General features: G+C 42.0%; 1 protein-coding gene and 1 non-coding gene across 7 annotated transcripts in view; both read left to right on the top strand.

Moving 5' to 3' along the window:
- The first annotated feature begins 386 nt into the window (after window positions 1-386).
- Window positions 387-22,071, top strand: part of NNT (nicotinamide nucleotide transhydrogenase) — a 94,788-nt gene continuing 73,103 nt past the window's right edge. Inside the window, exons 1-5 of one of the 6 annotated variants that reach the window (XM_039234158.1) lie at window positions 387-468; window positions 6,278-6,481; window positions 11,467-11,696; window positions 15,012-15,229; window positions 19,312-19,399. In XM_039234158.1, coding sequence (XP_039090089.1) covers window positions 6,325-6,481; window positions 11,467-11,696; window positions 15,012-15,229; window positions 19,312-19,399 — 693 coding nt within the window. In that variant the 5' untranslated portion in view covers window positions 387-468; window positions 6,278-6,324. Of the gene's footprint in view, window positions 469-523; window positions 610-667; window positions 757-929; window positions 1,029-4,256; window positions 4,316-6,277; window positions 6,482-11,466; window positions 11,697-15,011; window positions 15,230-19,311; window positions 19,400-22,071 lie in introns of those variants that run through there. The other 5 variants (XM_039234160.1, XM_039234157.1, XM_039234159.1 and 2 more) reach the window with 5 other exon arrangements.
- Window positions 14,122-14,250, top strand: LOC120233091. The gene has a single exon (XR_005528714.1). It is a non-coding gene; the product is annotated as a small nucleolar RNA SNORA33 (small nucleolar RNA).

Here is a 22,071-nt window from a genome sequence, read left to right on the forward strand (position 1 = left end):
CACTTAAAGTAAAATGCAGTGACCATGCTGACACTTAATGATTCAGCTTTGGGCAAGCGAACCATTTTATACTGTATATTTTCTTCTTCCCACTTTCAATCAGAAGACACCTGCAGACCAATAGAATATGAGCAAAGAACAAATAGGTCCTCATGTTTTGCTGAAATCAATCTAGGCCTTCTCAAGACATTTAAGGTCCACCAAGGGCGCTCTCTAGCCGCTGGGTATTAATACTGTCAGCAGCACCCGGCTTTCTCTGGGCCCATCGTGGGAAGACTCGTACGCAGACGCGCGTTAATTTTCGGGCCTTGACATCGTTTCCGAGGAATTTAACTCCGCCTCTCCGGGCAGAAGGGAACTACAACGCCCTTATTGCCGCCCTCCACCGCCCCTTGGCCTCCCCCCCTTTCCTTCGGGTCCTCTTCTGTTACAGAAGTTCTGATTTTTCCTAGAGAGCGAAGAGGAAAGGTACCAAAGTGGAGTTCTATTATACTCTTACGTGCTCTGGTGGGACACTGGAGAGGAAATCACACTTGGTACTGTAACTGGCTCTCCAGCGGACGGGGCAAATGTGGTCTTGAAAACTTCATCGCCCGCGTAGGGCTCCAGGTTTGATTGACAAGGACGCGCGGAGGGAAGGCGAGGAGGCGGGGCAGGGGGCCTCGGGCCGAGCCCAAGACAAAGAGGTTTTGGTTGGCACCGAGGAGCGAAGGGCCCTTTGGGGTAACTAGCGTGGGCGCGCTGAGGGGGCGTTTGGTGAGGTCGCCTTCTTGTCCGGAGGGAGGGCGGTAGGCTCCGGGGAGCCTGGCGGGCGGAAGGGCCTGGTGGGGAGAGGGGCGCCGAGCGGAGGAAGGGGGTCGGGGGTGGGGGTTGGGGGGCTGCGCCTCCGTCACGTGTCCTCCGCCGCAGCCGATTTGAGGCTGTTCTTCCGGGTTGGAGGCGCAGCGCGGCGGGGCCCGAGCCCGGGGCTGCCCTCGCGGCTTCCCCCGGAGGCGCGCTGCGCCCGGCCGTCCGGCCTCCCAGCGAAGGTGAGCGGCACGGCGCGGGCAGCCCGGGCGCGCGCTTGGGGAGCATCTGGGGAGGGGGCGCGGGGCTCGCGGGGAAGGTCCGGGCCCCCGCCGGGGAGGAGACCTGTCAGGGAGCAGAAGGGGGCGGGGTCGGCAGTGACCGGGGTGTGGGGTGCACCCGGGCGCCCACAGGCCAGAGACTTGGGTCCGGAAGAAGAACCTTGCCTTGGAGGCCCCTTTTCTCGTCTCTCGCCAGGGCGACGTGGAAGGGAGTGGGCGGGTGGTTGGGGGACTGGGTGCTTACGGAGCGCAGGGAGTGAGGCGGCAGCTGTGCAGGTGCAGATCTTGGAGCTTTGTGGGGGCGGGCAGCGTGACTCGTGTGGGGTCATTTCGGGCCGCAAGATGGGAGGAGGGAAGAGGTCACAGAGGACTTTCGATAGAGGGTGCACCCAGAGAAGTGGCAGCTGGACGCCCCGAAATTGTGCTTGAACCTTGAGGGAATTCGAGGTCGGCGATCGGCTGGATACTTAGGAGGTGGCGAGTGAAACTTGTGAGTGTGTATGTCTGTGAGGGCTGGTGTCTGAGCAAACTTCATCCAGGCAGAGTGGGGCCCGGCTGGAGACCGCAGTGGGGGCCGAGCTGATCCGAACCCCGGAGGAGGAATGACTATTAAGCGGTCGGGGCCAATGGGCTTCCAAGGAAGGTAATGAATAGCGGTCCCGCGCAGACGTCAGCCCAGCTGCGGTGTAGTTGCCCAAGGAGGGGCGGGACCGGTGGGTTTGGGCGAGGTCATGCTGCCTGCCAGCCTAAGCTGCTGTAGGGTATTGTGTCCTTGGTTGGTATGTTTCACTTTAAAAGCGTGACTTGTTTACGGTGGCAAGCGTCCTTTATTCGCCCTGCAGTGCAGAGTAGTCCTAAAGGGATCTCTTTGTAAGGAGTCTTTTAGGCCAGACTCTATTACCATGGGATTTGCATATTTTTATTAAAGTGCTTCCCTCTTCAAAAATGTTTATGCCCTCTACTCATTTTTAAAAATGTTTATTGGGGCGCCTGGGTGGCTTAGTCGGTTAAGCGTCCGACTTTCTCTTGGGTCATGATCTCGCGGTTCGTGGGTTCGAGCCCCGCGTCAGGCTCTGTGCTGACTGCCAGCTCAGAGCCTGGAGCCTGTTTCAGTCTGTGACTTCCTCTCTCTCTGACCCTCCCCTGCTTACACTGTCTCTCTCTCTCTCTCCTAGAAATAAATTAAAAAAAAAGTTTATTTATTTATTTTGAGAGACCGAGCAGGGGAGTGACAGAGAGAGAGAGAGAGAGAGAGAGAGAGAGAGAGAGAGAGAATCCCAAGCAGATCTCGTGCTGGGGCTCCAACTCATGACCTGAACCAAAACCAGGAACCCCTTGCTTAGCCAACTGAGCCACCCATGCGTCCCACTTCTGCCCATTTCTTAACTGGGTTATTAAGTATAGAGAACAAACTGAGGGTTGCTGGAGGGGGGATGGGTTAAATGGGTGATGGGGATTAAGGAGGGCACTTGTGGTGAGCACTGGGCGTTATATGTAAGTGATGAATCACTAAATTTTACTCCTGAAACTAATATTGCACTATATGTTAACTAACTGGAATTTAAATAAACATTTGAAACTATAAAAATAAAGAAGAAAAAAATACTCCCCTCTTCTCTGCTGCACATCTTTTATTTGCAAACCTGGCTTTAAAAAAATTATTAAATGGACAGTTTAGGATTACTTTTTAAAATTTTTTATTTATTTCTGAGAGAGAGAGCATGAGCAGGGGAGGGACAGAGAGAGAGGGAGATGTAGAATCTGAAACAGGCTCCAGGCTCTGAGCTAGATGTCAGCATAGAGCCTGACGCGGGGCTCGAACCCCCAAACCATGAGATCATGACCTGAGCTGAAGTCGGACGCTTAACCGACTGAGCCACCCAGGCACCCTAGGATTACTTTTTTATCAGCAGTGTGCATAGGCTGTTTACCTTTGCTGATGGAATCAGTCGTCCACAGACTACACAGCATTTCATTTTTAAAGGAAATTTCCTGAAACTCTGCAGAATGTGTTTTCATAGATACCCAGGTTTCAGGTTCCCAGTCCTAGTTATTTATTCATTCAGTTAAAAAATACTTGTTGTTTTCCTCTTTTGTGCAAAGCACCGGGCCAGAGGTAATAACCAAAGCTAGTAGTGATAGCAATAAAGATACTGTGTCCTTTTAATCCTCACAACAACCCTATAACACAGGTGCTATTATTATTATTATCCCCATTTTAAAGATGAAAAAATCAGGTTCAGAGAAGCTAAGTGCCTTACTTGCCAAGGACACAGCTAATAAATTGCAGAACGAGGGCTTGCAAACCACGGTTCACCTTGTTAGCCTCTAGGCTGCCCTCACTCTGACATGCTTGCCCTCAAGAATTTTAATATCTATTTAGGGGAGATAGTTGCCCGAATAACTTACTGCTGTATGAATGGTATACTAAATTGGTTTTTTTTCAGTTTTGAGTTGTAAAGCTTTCTCCCATTGCTTCAAAGCCATAGAAGCACATGAATAATGAAATAGCAGAGAGCTTTAAAATAATGATATGGAAAAATGTGACAGTTAAGGTCGAATACTGTCTTTTGTGTAAATAAGTACCTGTCTGTGACAACACAGTTTAGATATTCTCTGAATATATTTCAGGGTCATTTGTATTTAACTTAGGCTTAGTAATAGGGACTATGTTCTTGACATAAACTACTTTCTTAAACGTTTTTTTTTTTAAGTTTATTTATTCTTTAATGTTTATTTATGAAGGACACACACACACACACACACACACACACACACACAGTGTGAGCAGGGGAGGGGCAAAGAAAGAGGGAAACAGAATCTGAAGCAGGCTACAGGTTCTGAGCTGTCAGCATAGACCTGACACCAAGCTTGAACTCACGAGCTATGAGAGCATGACCAGAGCTGAAGTCAGATGCTTAATTGACTGAGCCACCCAGGAGCAGAGAGAGGAAGTGGGGGCAGAGAGAGAGGGGGCAGAGGATCTGAAGCAGGCTCTGTGCTGATGGCAGAGAGCTGATGTGGGGTTCGAACTCATGGAATGTGAGATTGTGGCCTGAGCTGAAGGCAGACACTTAACTGACTGAGCCACCCAGGTGCCCTACCAATCAACGACTTTCTGATCACTGTCCTATATGTTTATAACTTGAGTTAATTGAAATTTTAGGACAAAATTGGCCTCTGAAGCCTCTGCCTTAATTGCCATCTGATGTCAGGGATCTGTTCAACATCAAATTACCATTTTCCAAGTAAGCCCGGCAGTATTTTCCAGATTGCCTGAAAATAGGACTTCTGCTTTAAAGCATTGTAAAATCTTACCTAATTATAAAAGTTTTAGAGCCTAATGGGGCCCTACAAACAAACTGTCCTGTGCTTTTATATATTAGCAGACTGAGGTGCAGAGAGATTCAGGTCAAACAGAGAGTGAATGGCCAACTTAGACCATACACGGGCTCCGTTATACCTTGCTTTGTTCTCTCTCTGATGAGGTCTGGGTAAACCTCATCAGCCCCATGGGAATGGTGGTTGTTGGGGAGCTGGGATGGTCCAAGAAGAGAAACTAGGGTGAGTAGGGAGATGGGGATAAGACTAGGTCATTGGTAACGGTAAGCCAAATCTCCCCCAAGCCAAGAATTACCTTTTATATATCTTTGTATCTCCCTTGGTTGTTGGCATAGATTCAGTGAATAGTTTGAATATGTGGCTGAATTTCGAACTTGTTTGCTCTCTGTTTTCAGCCATGAACAACCCTAGAAGTGACCCACGAATAAATGAGAAGAGTATTTATGGGACTCAGGGGTGGTTGTGATTGAAATGAAATGACATATGTGGAAACACTGAAAATACAAAAACCTATTCAAGTGCAAACGATTATTCAAATACATTTTTGATTGCATTCCTGAACCCATCTTGCATACCTCCTCTTCCTTAGCTTTTTTTCATGTTACTCTCTTTATCTCAGATGTGTTTCTTTTCTTTTTCTGAGCCCTTTAGGAGGACACAATCTCCTTTTTTGATCGCTTGAAGAACTTTGGACTTGTCTTGCTCTGCTTTGTAGTGTTATTGCGTGTTGACTTTTCTTATCTCAAAGCATGTGATCTATTCCAGATTGATTCCACAGATGCTTCTAATGACTGTGACTCTGAGACTCAGCCCTCTATATGTGTTTGTTGAATTAAAGGTCATTTTAAGAGTAAGCACCATCTGGATTAAGGATTTCATCCCCAGTGTTGTTTTCTAGTATTTGTAAGAAGTTGCTTCAAGGAGTTGAGGCAGCAGTGAGTAAACTAGAACATTCTTCCTCTGGAGACCGGAACAATGTTTATGGAAACTGCTGGGATTGGGTGCTGCGCCCCCTGAGGGCCCACATGATGGGGCAGAGCCTAAAAGTGTAGTTGGTGGAGTTAGCGGAGTTTGACTGATAGAGTTCCAGATCTTCTGCTTCTTCCCAATTTTGAAGGAAAGAAAACAAGGGTGGGGAAGCATTGAGAATCTAGGGCATGGTGGGCATACCTTCCATGCACCTGTGAGGATTTGCAATGGAGATTGCCACTGAAGCTTAGGCACGAACCTCTGTAATAATGACATTTTTCTTTTTTAAAATTGGAGTCATATCCCACCCATGCTTAATTTTCTTGAGATGTGTACTTGGCAGACACGAATCTCATGTTCACTCAGTCTCAGTTCAGGGGGTCTTTCAGGATAAGCATCTTGCTGCATGGAATAGGTTGCCAGTGTTTTCTGTACAACACGGTAGCTAAACAGTAGCTACTGTACTGTACAGTATTATAAATTTAAGGGAAATTCAAGGGTGATTATGCAATTTTTGCCATGCATGCAGACTTAGAAGATAACTTTAATGTAAGATGTGATTGGACTCTGTAGCAATTTTCTTTTTTTTAGCTTCCCAGCTACCTTAAGGATCAATTAGACTTAGGTGATCAAGGCTTGGAATTGAATAGTGAGTTTATAAGCACAATTTAAGTGTGGGAATGGATTCCAAGTTTTAAATATCTGAATTGGAAACAAACTTTTGAAGCATCTTCTGTAAGTAAAGGACTTGGCAAAAAAAAATTCACTGTAGATGCCCACATACAACTGTTATATTCCAAGCTCTTTGAATTAGTATTTAAAAAAAAATGTTTCTGATGTTCCAATGACAAAGTATGTTTTTTTTCGGCGTATAAATATTTCATTTTCTTTCCTCTTAGTGATTTACCCTCAAGGAAATTTGGGATTCAGGAAGTTGGGAGCTCATATGAACATGGCGAACCTACTGAAAACCATGGTGACTGGCTGTTCGTGTCCTTTACGTAGCAGTTTGGGGTCCTGTAAGGTTATACCTGGGAAGAAGAATTTTTTACGAACGTTTCATACTCATCAGGCACTGTGGTGTAAAGCCCCTGCAAAACCAGGTAACATCTCACTTCAGTGTATCCAGATCAAACCTTCAAGTTGTGGGAGCTAATGGATCTCCTGCTGCTTGATAAAAAAAGCGATGCAGTTTTATAGCTTGGTGTTTGTGAGTCATCATTTTTCATTAAAAAAAAAAACCTAATGACTGCTGTTAAAAATATTTTCCATGTACAGAAGTTTCTGACTGCCAGTGCTAATAGAGAAGAAAATAAAACAGGACAAGAGAAATGATAAACTAGTTGAGTTGTACCCAGGAAACTAGGGCTCATAGTAACCACTTCTCCCAGCACCTCTTCCTCTTTCCTTGTTTTTATTGAGAGATTGTACCATACATAGGGCTCATCTATGCTCAGGAATTAGCAACTAACTGTATTAATTAGTCCATAGTGTATAATCCATGTACTGAGCGTATAATCTGTAGTACTGCTTCTCCATTTAGTGAATGCCAGCGTCATCTCAGTCACTGAGGTCAGAAACCCTGGAGTCATATTGGATCTTTGTAGTAGGTATGGGTCAGCTCTGCCTTGTATCCAAGGTCTGTTCTCACCATCGCTGCTGTTGCTGTCTTGTTCCGAGCCACCGTCATCTGTCCCCTGGACTGTTGTGCTAGTCTTCTAAATGCTCTCTATGCTTGCTGCCTCTGTCCCCGCTACAGTCTGTTCTAGACATGAAAACATCATCTTTTTAAAATGAAAGATCATGTCACGCTTCTACTCAAAATTTGCCACTGGTGTCCTAGCTCATGCAGAGGAAGAGCTGACGTCTTTGAGGAGCCGACAAGTCCCAACTTGCTTCTGTTCTCGTGTGCAGGTCAGAAGGAGCGGCGAAACATGGGCTTCCCAAGCTGAGTGAAATCCCTTTATTAGGCATTTTGTGCAAAGACCCTCTTAGCACCATGTACCTCATTGGCAAAAACTCAGACAGGTGGCAGTTAGGTAGCTGTAAGGGAGACTTGGACACAAAAGAGGTCTTTTGTTCCAGATGGTGACATACTCAACTAAAATTGGCATTCTGTCACTCAGGTGGAAGACAAGGACAGGTACCTGGGGGGCAACTAGAAGTCTTTGCTGCATAGAGTAATGCCCTTCTTCTTCTTTTTTTTAATAGTTTATTGTCAAGTTGGTTCCCACATAACACCCAGTGCTCATCCCCACTAGTGCCCTCCTCCATGCTCATCTCCCCTTCCCCTCCCCCCCCCACCCCATCAGGCCTCAGTTTGTTCCTGGCATTCAAGAGTGTCTCATGATTTTCTTTTTAATTCAAGCTTGCAGGCCTCTGTGCAATCAGAATCCCTACACTGCTATGCTTTTTGAGTTTTTATGTTTGTCTTTAATAGCTTTCACAGCCTCTTTTCTTGTTCTCATGTGGCAAGTGACTGTTGGCAGGGTACCTGCCCCTGAGAGCCCTCAACTTTATCTTCAGATTTTTATTTCAGGTGTTCTAGAAAACCAGACTATCCAAGCATGATAAAATTGTGTCTAAAATAAAAGTAAGTAACTGCATTGAGGCCATGAGAATCGTCCTTGTGAGTAAAGTGTGGACATCAAGGTCTCTATATTGACCATGAGGGAGAGTTTTCATTTAATTTGTAGTTCTTGACTATTTCCCAGATAATTACTTTTTATCTCTAAAAGATAAGGATTCTATTTAAAAATATATAACCACAATTTCATTACCACATTGCAAAGAATGAAAAGTAATTCCAGTCAGTATTCATATTTTTTCAGTTTTTTTTTTTTTTTTTCTTACAGTTGACTTACCCAAATAATGATCCAAACAGGGTCCACATGTTGTATTTGCATATTTTTGATCTCTGTGCCCCTCTTTTACTAAAAAAATTTTTTTAACATTTTTATTTATTATTGAGAGACAGAGCGTGAACATGAAAGGAACAGAGAGAAGGAGAGACACAGAATCTGAAGGACGCTCCAGGCTCTGAGCTGTGAGCACAGAGCCTGAGGCAGGGCTTGAACTCACAAACCTTAAGATCATGACCTGAGCTGAAGTCAGCCGCTTAACCGACTGAGCCACCCAGGGGCCCCTCTTTTTTTCTTTTTAATTTATTTCTTGAAGAATGTAGTTGTTTTCCTGAGAATTTTTCAGATTCTGGGTTTGGCTGACTGAATTCCCTTGGAATTATTTAACCAGTTTCTCTCTTCCTTATATTTTCTGCACCATTTAGCTAGACCTAGAGGCTTGGTTAGACTCAGGTTTCCTTTTTTCGGCAAGAATGCTTCATAGGTGGATGCTATGTATTACCTATTGCATTTCATCAGGAAAACTAATCAGTGAATTTAGATGTTGGTATCCATCCATTATGAAGTTCTTATCGGTTTTTCATTCAAAGGCTATAGCAGCCATTCAGTGATCACTAATTAAATCCATGGTTTTATGGGGCGGGGTTAAAATGGTGACACCCTATCATTTTATATTCATTTATTAGCTAGAATTTTTCTGTAAAGAAAATCTTTCCCTCTATTATATAGTTACCCTGAGGTTGTAGTGGTAAGGTGGGATAAATGTTTCGTTCTGTCCTATTCTTTACTAGTTTTGGTAATAATCTCTTGGTTTCCTTAAGTAGTAGTTTTCTATTTCAGCTGTAACAGGGAACACAACTTCATACTAGACAAATTTATTATCTTACACTTCTGGAGGCCAAAGTCCAGAATGACTCTCACCAGGTTCACAATCAAGGTATAGGCGGGGCTGTCTCTATTCCTTCTAGAGGCTTTAGGGTGGTTGGTTTCCTTCCCTTGTCCAGCTTTTGGAAACTGCTTGTGTTCTTTGGCTTGTGGCCCCTCTTCCATCTTCAAAGCCAGCAAAATAGCATCTTCAGACCACTATTTCACTCTGGCTCTTCTGCCTTCTCCCACATTTAAGGACCCTTGTGAATACAGTGGGCCCACCCATATAATCCAGGCTAATCCTTATTTCAAGGTCATTTGATTAGCAACTTTAATTCCATCTGCTACCTTCATTCTCCTTTGCCATGTATCCCAACATATTCACAGGTTCTGAGGATTAGAACTGTGGGCCTCTATGGGAGATCATTATTCTGCTTATCATACACCTGCTAAAATTGGCCAGTGAAGCTTTTAAAAAATATTTATTTTTTGAGGATCATAATGAACTCATGCATTTTAACATTTTTGGATGTGTTTTATTACATTCAATTAATAATTCTTTTTCATACTCAAATTGTTTCACATTTGGCCTTTCAAGTTGGCTCCTAAACCTGTTGGATGGGACTTCATTTGTCTTTGGTAGCTTCCTTGACTTATGGTAGATAGGGCCTACGTAATTTGAGACTGTCAGATAAGTGAACTCCAGATGTTTATATGATTTAATTTTGCACATCAATCTGAAATATTTTCCAGCTTTCTATTATTTTCCTCCCTCTCCTTCAAGTAGAGGTTAAGGTTCACCTTAGGTTTGTCTTTGGCTTACTTTTAGTTATTACTGCTAATGAGTATGGGGTCTAAGACTGTGTTCAAATGCAGGTATTTTTAGGTTAACTTAATTTCTCTAAGGCCTCTATATTGTTCCTCTGTAAAAGTAATTTGATTTTTTTATTACGTGTATTCAGAGTTTAGGTTGCTACAGTAGATTTCCTAAACTTTGGTATGACATATAGAAGCAGATTTTTATTTAAAAGAAAAATCTATTTATGTCCAAATGTTGAGTAAAACAACAGAAGAAACTAATGTACTTTAGCTAAAGCTGTTCAGAACCATTTATAAATACTTTATGTATATTATACAGGCTCTTTTGAGTTGCAAGGAACAGGATCACATCAAGGTTCTATTTTGTGGTGACGGTTTCTTTGCTTGTATTCTTGGGAAGTACAGAAGCCCAGGAGAGCCCTCATCTACTTGGAAAAGTGGAATGGTGTTCTGGATTTCATAGCCACGGCTCTTCCCTCTTTGTATCTCCACTACTGATGTTTCTACTACTGTTGCTGTAGGCCTCCCTCTGGTCTACCTTTTACCTCATGGCTGCTTACAAATAACTTTTGTACTGTTTACTACCCCGTCCCTTTCTGTGGGTGTCCTATTAAGACACTCTGAAAGAGTACCTGAGTGGGTTGGGTTGTCACTGGCCAACATAGAGTGTCCTTGGGCAGTTTCTGTGTAAGTCATCTCAGGGGCTGTCTGGCCTGTAGACTATTATCTTTGACCCAGCTGTTGATTCTTGGTCTTATCCGCTGTGGCCAAGAATGTAGGGTCTCAGGAACAACACTTGGAAATCTATGAGGAATTGCCTGTGGCCATATTGCCAGGAAGAAAATTTTGAGTGTAGCCAGCAAAGGGTCGGGTATAGGTTGTTCTTCAAAGCAGCTAATTAGTTCTGTCTTCCTTCATGGTGAGGATGAGGAGACCATAAAAACCAGAGGATTAGTTTGAAGACTGGAGTTAGCATATTGACTGATCTCTCAACCCATTTTTTTCCCTAAGAATAATCTAGTCATGTGCCTTGAAAAGAGCCATTTGGTTAAATGAAATATATGAAATTTAAGAGAGTAGGGATAAATATTTCCCATTATCTATCCAAAAAACTCAGTTATGATTATGAATCAGGAATATTGTTTTGAGCAGTAACTTGTATGTGCAGTATATTTTGAACAGACTGCCCATTTTCATTTTTTGAACTCTGTTATTAAAATGTTTTTTATGTTGTTGTTTTTTACGGAGTTAATTTTTTTCTTTCTCTCTCTCCCCTTTTCTCTCTTTCTCTCTCTTCCTCACTCTCCCTGTATCCCTTTCCTTCTTCTTTCTTTCTTCCTTTCTTCCTTCCTTCCTTCCTTCCTTCCTTCCTTCCTTTCTTTCTTTCTTTCTTTCTTTCTTTCTTTCTTTCTTTCTCCCTTTCTCCTCTCCCTTTCTCCCTTTCTTTCCTTCTCTCCTTTTCTTTCTCTCTTTTTCTCCCTTTCTCTCTTTCTTTCTTTCTCCATTTCTTTCTCCCCTTCTCTCTTTCTTTCCTTTTGTAGGAATTCCATATAAGCAGTTGACTGTTGGCGTCCCCAAGGAGATTTTCCAAAATGAGAAACGAGTGGCATTGTCTCCGGCTGGTGTTCAAGCCTTGGTCAAGCAGGGTTTTAGTGTTGTCGTGGAATCTGGTGCTGGCGAAGCTTCTAAATTTTCTGATGATCACTACAGAGCAGCAGGTGCCCAGATCCAAGGGGCGAAGGAAGTGCTGGCTTCTGATTTGGTGGTCAAAGTAATTATTCCTTTCCACCCCTCATTTATGGCATGCTGGCTTTTTAAAAAGTTTTCATAGAAAACTTTCTCTATTGTTATAGCTCCTCATATTTTCAAATACTGCCTTTTCTGAGAGAAATGATTCATGTTGTGAATATTCTTCATAGTCCGATAGAACTTTTATCAGGTAACGTGATCTTTGTTTAACCATGAGAGGAGAAAAACTGATCTTCCTTTTTAGATTTTTCATATGGAAATTCCTTTCTAATTGTATAGGGAGAATTTGCACTTCATGGTTCATACATATCGAGAATACCCATAGGTGAGTATTTAACTGCTACAGGAATGGAAAAAGGTCATGGGACTCCTCCTAGGACTGAATGTACAGTGATCTTCTGATATGTAGAAGGAACAGTGATTTAACTGACCTAACTACTATTTCTAGAGAGGGCAGAGCTGCCCTGGAGAAACCAGCAGTAGGCTGAGTAGAGACAGCCTTACCTACTTTAATGAAAGGTCTTAATATATAATAGAAATCTATGTGCTGAAGAACTTCAGACAGAAGATCTGAAGGAAGAAAAAATCAGAGAAAGGACGAGACTATCACAGGTGTACCTTAGATAGTTACTAGGGAGGAGCATTAGTTTAAATCCTAAGCTTTCTGCAGCCAAGACAAAGAGGCATGGGGATTGTAGAAGCATGATTATTAGGCTAAATAAGCTCCTTACTTGTTCGGGAAAGACCGGCTTTCTTTTAGTGTGTGTTAATTTCTTTATTTTTTTTTGTGAGAGAGAGAGAGAGTGAGAGAGACAGCGTGAGCAGGGGAGGGTCAGAGAGAGAGGGAGACACAGAATCCAAAGCAGGCTCCAGGCTCTGAGCTAGCTGTCAGCACAGAGCCTGATGCGGGGCTCAAACCCACAAACTATAAGATCATGACCTGAGCCAAAGTCAGACGCCTAACTGACTGAGCCTCCTAGGCGCCCCTGTGTGTGTTAATTTCTAAAGGGTATCAATCACATAATTGTTGTTTGCTTTTTATTCCTACATAAATTCTACTGAATAACTTGGTAGAGTCTTTAGTGATCTTTGCAGATGCAGAACAATTTTTTGGTGTAGAAATTAATAGTGAAATGTATGATATGTAAGTAAGTTGTAATTTAGCTAAAACTTTCATTTTTAAAAAAATTTTTAATTTTTTTTTAACGTTTATTCATTTTTGATGGAGACAGTGTGAGCAGAGGAGGGGCAGAGGGAGAGAGGGAGACCCAAACTGAAACAGGCTCCAGGCTCTGAGCTGTCAGTACAGAGCCGACATGGGGGCTCAGTCCCCGAACCGCAAGATCATGACCTGAGCCAAAGTCGGACACTTAACTGACTAAGCCACCCAGGTGCCCCTAGCTAAAACTTTTTAAGTGTTTAGGTGTATAGATACTAGGTGATATAACTCAGTATAGTAAAAGAGCTTAGGGTCAATAGAAAAATGAGCATGATCCATTCCAATATAATGCTTTAGGGATCAAAACCTTTTGAGATGTCCCACAAAAGAGGGTTAGTAGGATGCACATACGTTTTAGAAATGCTTTGTGTTTAGAGATCTGCAGTGTATACGAGCATGTTACAAGCACTGAGAAATCTTATGATCTAGTAACTCAGATAGCTTTATACTTGCATTAGTAAACTACTTGACCTCGAGACCTATTTTTGAGTCAAGCCTGTTAATATCCTGGGGAACTAGTGATCCAAAAAGCACATTGAGGAAAAAGTTCTATTGACTTAACTCACTCAGATGCCAACAGTCTCAGCTGAGCGTCTGATAGGGGCCACTAGAATTAATTGAAAGTTGACCTCTAATTTTTATTAAATCTATTGTAGATTCTCAATGAGGAAAAATAGACCTTGCCAGAGAGTCTTTTTGTTTTTAAAGTTTATTTTAGAGAGAGAGAGGGAGGGAGGGAAAAAGAGGGGGAGGGGCAGAGAGAGAGAGAGGGAGACACAGAATCTGAAACAGGCTCCAGGCTCTGAGCTGTCAGCAGAGAGCCCGATGTGGGACTCAAACCCATGAACCGCGGGATCATGACTTGAGCCGAAGTTGGATGCTTAACCAACTGAGCCACCCAGGCGCCCCTAGAGAGTCTTCAAATCCAGAACCTTAATTAAAATCATGCATCACCAGATCAACAACTTAAATGGCAGTAGCAAATAGAGCTGTTTCCTAGGTGAATGAGATGACATTCTAATGAATTGAAATCACTGGCCCAGTGTTTGTGTTTCTGTTTCCTTTAAAAATTTAAGTCCCTGAGCTATTGTTTTCTGGGCTTATTTGCCAGAAAGTGCTTGTTTTCTGGGCTTACTTGCCTAAAAGTGCTACTGTGAACTAAGAGCTAAGGATGTGATACATGTTAATTGAAGGTCGATTTTAAACCTGGATATAAAACACACCTTAAAAGCCCACAAATGAATCTGCTTACCTGAACTCGTTTCTGCAGAAACTTAGGAAAAGCTGGCAGTGGTAAGCCATGTTATGAGCCTTAATGACATTGAGGTCATTAAGGTCCCTAAAAATGGCTATAAGAAATGAAAAACAAAACAAAAACCACCTTTTAAAATACTTTTTTAAATGGAATTTAAAAGTTCTGGCTTTAAATCTGAAACTTTCAAACATACAGTGTGTGTATTTATTGACTTACTTGCTGCTTCTTCATATAACAGATATATCATAGCTTTTTACTCAAACCCAGTTTGTCAAGGCTCCTAGTTTGCATCGTGTCCATCTATAAATATGCACCTGGAATTTAAAGGTGACATACATCTATACATATGGCAGTGGAGATTTTAGTTTATAATGTTTTTAACTTACGACTCCAAATGTTTGTGCTTGCCAAAATTTTAAGAATTGAGTCTTTGGACACAGGACAAAAACTCCCTGCCTGTTTATTCTAATCTCTATCTTACTCTTACCAGAAGAGGGGCACCTGGCTGGCTTAGTTGCTAGAGTATGCAACTCTTGATTTGGGGGTTGTGAGTTTGAGCCCCAAGTTGGGTGTAGAGATTACTTAAAAATAAAATTTTGGGTGGGGCCAGGGAGGACCTTCCAGAATGATAGCATGCCCTATACTCAAATCAGTTCCTAGGTTGGTCATCAGTCAAGAGGACAGATGGCAAAGATCTTGGTACTTCTTACCTTGTTTACAAATTTAGTATGAAATCTTTTGCTGAAAGATTACTTCTGGATGATTATTTCAATCATGGCGTGTTATTTAAATTGTCCTGTTTACTTAAAAATACCATAAAGGTATTTACATTATTAATCAGTGACTTGTCTTTTTTCCCTCAGGTGCGAGCCCCCATGGTTAATCCAATATTAGGTGTTCATGAAGCCGACCTTTTAAAGACATCAGGAACATTGATTAGCTTTATTTACCCAGCCCAAAATCCAGACTTGCTAGATAAACTTTCTAAAAGAAAAACTACAGTTTTGGCAATGGACCAGGTTCCAAGAGTCACGATTGCTCAGGGATATGACGCGCTAAGCTCCATGGCCAACATTGCTGGGTATGTTGATTCCTTTCCATTTTGGTTGAACAAAGCTCAGTGGTACTCTAGAAACATGTTCTTTGTGGCCCTTCTGTCTTGCCGTGCTTTTACTTGTAATAATTGTTGGGGATTACAACTTTCTGAGAGTGCCCTTATTTTTTTTTATTTTTTCAATGCTTATTTATTTTTGAGAGAGAGAGAAAGCACAAGCGGGGAAAGGGTAGAGAGTGAGGGGACACAGTATCTGAAGCAGGCTCCAGGCTCTGAGCTGTCAGCACAGAGCCCGATGCGGGGCTTGAACTCATGAACGCCGAGATCATGACCTGAGCCCAAGTGGGAATGCTCAACTAACTGAGCCACCCAGGTGCCCCGTGAATGCCCTTATTTTTTAAGGCTCAATTTATTATTTCATAGTTATAGGAAATGACTCTTCATATTCCACTCTTCATGGTTAGAAGTCTTATTTCCTTTCACCAGAGCAAATGATTGTGAAATTATTTGTATGAGGAATAGACTGTCTTGCATATATGAGGAATAGACTGTCTTGAAAAAGAGAGAGACAGAGAGCCGGGGAGGGACAGAGAGACGGAGACACAGAATCTGAGGCAGGCTCTGGGCCCTGAGCAGGGCTTGAACCCACGACCCTGATGCAGGGCTTGAACCCATGAACTGTGAGATCATGACGTGAGCTGAGGTGGGACACTTAACTGACTGAGCCACTCAGGCGCCCCACTACTTCTTTCAAATTTTATTTGAGATATAATTGACACATAACATTGTATAAATTCAAAGTATAAACATAATGATTTGATATGTCAGTATATTGTGAAATGATTGCCACAGTTAGTTTAGTTAACATAAATTGCTGTTTTTACAGGTCAAAAATGGTCAGATATTGGCAGTTTAATATGGTTTGACCTGACAGATACATATTAGCATTTACCATTTTAATTAAGTTTTGCTTAGGTAAACTCATAAAATATTCAGTGAATAGGGAAAATTTCTCTCTGACAAAGTTCCATATGGTGTCAAAACACATATTAATAGGGGGCACCTGGGTGGCTCAGTCTGTCTGCTAAGTGTCCATCTTCAGCTCAGGTCATGATCTCACTGTTCATGAGTTTGAGCTCTACATCAGGCTCTGTGCTGACAGCTCAGGGCCTGAAGCCTGCTTCGGATCCTGTGTCCCCCTCTCTCTGTCCGCCCCCCCCACCATCCCCACTCACACTCTGTCTCTGTCTCTCAAAAATAAATAAACATTAAAAAATTTTTTAAAAATTATTTAAAAAACCCAAAAATACACATATTGATAACTGAGGGCTAACTACATCCTCTTACCTTTGCCTGTCACTGCTGTGTTCCCAGTCTCCTGCCCGGAGAGCTGTGCTGAGAGGAATCTCAGGCCCCTTCTGCTCTGAGGAACATGGCTCTGACTGAGCAATCACCTCTGCCCAGCAGGGATGGGAAGAGCTATGGGAGTGCATCGGGTTGCTGACTCTGCCCAGAGAGTGGGAAAAGTCTGGAAATCAAAGATGCTTAGGAAATCAACTTCTTAAGAGACGGTTGAATCCGATTTTAAGCATGAAAACTACTAGTAGTGGCAATCTGCTAATATGAATGAGGTATCAAGAAATGAGAATCGTTAAAAGAATCAAACAGTGCATGAAAGAGAGACTAACATGGATGAAGCCTTTTATGGCCTGACACATGAGCTGAAGGTTTTCATAGGTTTTATAGCTTAGGTGTCGCCTATCAGAAAGGCCGATACATCAAATAGATTCTACTTTGGGTTTCATTTTTGATAGAAAAGCGGAAAACAAAAAGGACAAGTTAACACGTTTTGTTATCCTTACTATAATATAGCAAATGGTTGGTTTGAAGATATTTTTTGTGATAGAAAGTATACACCAAAGGACAAAATAAATTCTTGCCATATTATTTTGTTTGTAGAAAAGTTACATTATGTATCGTGGGACCTAAAGATTTTCTTTTTTTAAAAAAAAAATTTATTTGGAGAGAGTGAGCGAGTGCAGGGGAGGGGCAGAGAGAGAGAATCCCCAGCAGTCTCTGCACTGTCAGCCAGGAGCCTGACGTGGGGCTCAAACTCATGAACTGTGAGACCATGACCTGAGTGGAAACCAAGAGTTGGATGCCTAACTGAATGAGCCATTCAAGTGTCCCAGGACTTAAATGTTTTCTATAGAAAATATACAGTGTGATCTTTGAAGACTGCTGTTGATTTTGTCTTGTGAAATGCATAATCTGAAAGTTTATCAAAGTTCCAGCTCAGTGCTTTTCAACCGTAGAATCTTTTGAGCAAATGACATATTATGAGGCAATATAAACAAATGCAGTAAGAGCAGAGTGGCCTTGGTTGAATTGAGGGACGGAGCGGTGTCCAGAAACATGTTTGTTCTCTACCCCACCCAGTATGGCCCCAGAGTTGCCTGGAATTTGAACCTTTGGGAATCTATGGGACACAGTTTAAAGAATTGCTGTCTTACGTCCCCAGCTGATATATGCCAAGGGCATAGTTGGTGGTGTATCTTTGAGGATACTTATCCACACAGTATGTGATAAATCCTTATCTAACTCACACACACAGCCGTATTACAGTGAAGACACACTCCTTCCAGTTTATTCATGTGCATGCTGAGCGTTTTTGTTGTCATCAAAAAAAGGCAAACTGTTATCACTTTCTCCCCACTATCAATGTTTTCTTGCACATTCCTGTGTAAACCATCTCATTTTTGTTATTTGTTTCAGAATAGCAGCTGACTCTTTTAAAACATTAGTTCCAAAATTTCATACGGTGGCCTTTGAATCTTTATCATGTTTACTTTTTGAAATTTCTGTCACTTGGGTTCAGAAGTAAGACTAATAAGTAATGTGATCTCTAAAATATTGCTTTTCTGCTATAATATGATTTAAAGTAGTAGTGGTTACCATTATATGCTTTTGCTTTAATTATTATATCAAGTATTAATTTATAAAAAATATGGTCAGGGAAAAAATATGATCTGGGAAAGTTTTTATTGTCAGCCAGCGGTATATCTTATTAAATAGTTGCATTGTAATTTTAATTACATTGTCTCACTGAGTCATCATAATAGCACTAAGAGATGCTCTTTTTGTCCCCCACTCTATAGATGAGGAAACTGAAAGTTAGAGACTCATAGAAATTTACCCAAGGTCACAAAGCCTGTTAGTGGCAGAAGTGGGCCCTGCACTGAGATCACTCTGTCTCAAAATTCCATGTTTTCAACTCTTAGCGATCAAGGGAAGTGTGTTTTTTTAAATTTTATTTATTTATTTTGAGAGAGAGCATCCCCAAGTAGGGTAGGTGCAGAGAGACAGAATCCCAAGCAGGCTCTGCACCATCAGCGTGGATTTGAACTCATGAACTGAACTGCGAGTCATGACCTGAGCTAAAGTTGGATGCTTAACCAACTGAGCCTCCCAGATGCCCCAAGAGAAGTTGGTTTTTTTTGTTTTGTTTTGTTTTTGTTCTGAGGTTAGAGTTTTATTATGTACAAGTATATTGCTATATCTCATTTCTTTTTCGTTTTAAAGTTTTCTCCTATTACATAAATACTGTATAATCATTAAAGAAAATTTGGACAATAAAGTAAAACAGAAAGTCTGAAGTAGCTGTAGTTTCAGCACTGAAAGAAAACCATTGTTAGCATTTTTTTGGTCTTTCCTTCATTTCTTTTTTTTACACCAGCTGATCTGCAGTGTTTATTCCAAAGAGGCCATGGAGCATCGTGGGTAAGAGTGTGCCTGTGCAGGCAGGAAGCCACGGTTAGGCTTCTGGATCTGTCATATACTAGCTGAGTGACTAGCAAGCCCCTTCCTCTCTTTGTGTCTCTGTTTACTCACCTCTAAAATGAACGTAATAACTGTACCCATCCTTAGGATTGTTGAGGAGATTAAAGGAGTAGGTATACATGTGGCACTGAGAACAGTTTTTGACACACAGTAGGTACAATTTAAATGTTAGTGATTATCTTTGACTGTTAAAGCTTCTTTGGTGACTTATGATAATATATGAGTCTAAGCTCTTTCATTTTATGGAAATAATTATTTATTTTTTTCAGTTACAAAGCTGTTGTACTAGCAGCAAATCATTTTGGACGGTTTTTTACTGGTCAGATCACAGCTGCTGGAAAAGTTCCTCCAGCTAAGGTAGGTTAAACATTTAACGTTTTTTCATAGTATGAATTATTTAAAGGTAAGGATATGTGTAGTACTAAAATACAGCTATTTTAAAAGTTTTGTTCTGTGTTAACTTCACACTGATGACCCTGTGTATGTTCAGAGTACAAATATATGGGAGAGCCCCAAAGCTGCTTATGATTGCTTGACAAAAAAGAATTTGGACATTTCTGGAAGTTCTAGTATTTCGTTTGTTTGTTTTTTTACATATTAACTTGAACTCTTAAAGGGATTTTGGATAACTTGTTCTGTGTATGTAGGGTGTTTTTTTACTAATGTTTGAAAAAGCTTCGAGATACCATTCAGTAGATTCTTGATTTCCCAATGTTGTGACGCTTGGTTCATAGAAAAGATTGTCTTAGTTTAGCAGATTCTTGATTTCCCAATTGTGACATTATGTTCATAGAAAAGATTGTCTTAGTTTTTTCACTGGGCAGAGAGAGAGGGAGAGAGAGAATCACACGCAGATTCCCAGCTGATAGCGTGGAGGCTAATATGGGGCTCCATCCCACGAACCATGAGATCACAACCTGAGCCAAGATCAAGAGTTGGACACTTAACTGACCTAGCTACCCAAGCGCCCTTTCACTTTTTTTCAATTATGGGTCAAGAGGACGGAAAAAGGGAGGTGGTGTCATCCGGGTATTTGGCAGAGGGAAGGGGTGTGGTTTCTTTAATCTAAATTGAAGGCAGAGGAGCAGTTGATGAGAGGTGGGGGTGGCTAGGTAAAAGAATAGATTGTATTATGACCCTTCAACATGCATACACTAAATGACCGTAGAAGCATGTCGTCTAGGAACATGCTAGGAAATAGGACTTTAAATGTTGTTCATCTACCTAAAGAGTATACTCTGCCTGTAGGCAGGTTTACTCAGTGCTTCCTGCTCTTATGTACTTTGTTATATAAACCAAGAACTCACATGAAATTAATCCCCTAGAAAAAAATGGGAAAAAAAAAGAGAAAAGATACTAACAGATTTGAGAAACATATTCCTTTAAGAACAGGCCAGGTGAAGAAAATGGAAGTGCTCCAAGTGGAGGCCAGAATACATAACAAAGAAGTTAGCAAACAGCAGAGATGTGCTATGTGACATGGTGATGGTTTTTCCTTTTTGTTAAGTGTATTTTATTTAAGTAATCTCTACACTCGACGTAGGGTTCGAACTCATAACTCTGAGACCAAGAGTGACGTACTCTTCCAGGTGAGCCAGCCAGGTGCCCCTGAAGTGATGACGTTTTGACTCCTTTGTCAGGATCATGAGAACGGTCTGGCATTTATGGTTGCCAGAAGTTGAATGCTGGTTTTTATTTTATTTTATTTTTTTTATTTTTAAAGTTTATTTGAAAGAGCGATTGAGAGCATGTGCGAGTATGCAGGTGCAAGGGATGGGCAGGGGAAGGGGGAGAATCCCAGGCACAGTGCGGGGCTCGATGTTCAGAATCGATTGCTGAATCCCAGTGCCCTGGGAAGGTAGTGACAATAGAGGTGTAGAAAAGGGGCTGGATTGGTAGATCTTTGGGGGTTAACTCCAAGAGTGCTTGCTGAGGGATTGGAGGTGGGAATGTGCAAAGGGAGGATTCAGGATGACCTCCCTGTTTTGGCTTGAACAGTTGTGTTGTACAGTTAGTGCCCTTAACTGAGATGGGGAGGTCAGCTGGAGGAACAGGTTAACTGGAAATTAAGAACATTCCTAAAGATCATTCCTTTCCCATGAACTTTCCCCTATTTGTTGAGTCGATGTCTATGTTGTGCCAGTTAGCAGTCAGTGCTTTATATCCCATCATTTAATGTAACTGCCCTCTGGGAAGGTTTTTTTGGCTGTGTTATTGCAGATACTAAGCAGCTTCTCAGAGTTACCCAGAACTAGTTGGTAGCCGAGTCAGGATTTGACTCTGACTCTTAATTTCTGTGTCTTTTTCTTTACCCAATCCTGGAGAGAAAGAGTAAATTCCTGTTGTCAGATCTACCTGGCTTTATTATTGTGTGATTCTGCCTTTTAAATTATGAGGTCTTTTGTTCTTTCTTTTTTTTTTTTTTAAATGTTTTATTTATTTCTAGGAGAGAGAGAGACAGCGTGAACAAGGGAGGGTCAGAGAGAGGGAGATACAGACTCTGAAACAGGCTCCAGGCTCTGAGCTCGCTGTCAGCACTGAGCCCGATGGGGGGCTCGAACCCACGAACCGCGAGATCATGACCCAAGCGAAAGTCGGACGCTTAACCGACTAAGCCACCCAGGCGCCCCGGTCTTTTGTTATTTCTTGCCTCAGGATAACTTGGTCTAGTCCTGTGATTTTTGCTTATTTTATTTTCATTTCATATTTTCATTGTGTGGAGCAGGGTTGGTGCCTTGGAGCCCAGAGCCAGCTTGTTCCCTGTGGTCCTTCTTTGCTTGCTTTCCTGTAGCCTCACCCCTTTCCCGCAACCATCCCCGTCTAGATCAATTTACGTGATCTCAGAGACACTGCTTAGAGGTCACTGGAGCATGGTTGACTAGCCCTTTTATTTATTTTTTAAAGACATAAGTCTTTTTTTTTTCTTTGAGAGAGAGAGTGTGCATGCGAGTGAGAGCAGAGAGAGGGGGAGAGTCCTGAAGTGGGGCTTGAACTCATGAACCATGAGACCATGCCCTGAGATGAAGTCG

Source organism: Hyaena hyaena, unplaced genomic scaffold, assembly GCF_003009895.1.
Source record: "Hyaena hyaena isolate Hyena2069 unplaced genomic scaffold, ASM300989v1 scaffold_83, whole genome shotgun sequence".
In the NCBI taxonomy this organism is placed as follows: domain Eukaryota; kingdom Metazoa; phylum Chordata; class Mammalia; order Carnivora; family Hyaenidae; genus Hyaena; species Hyaena hyaena.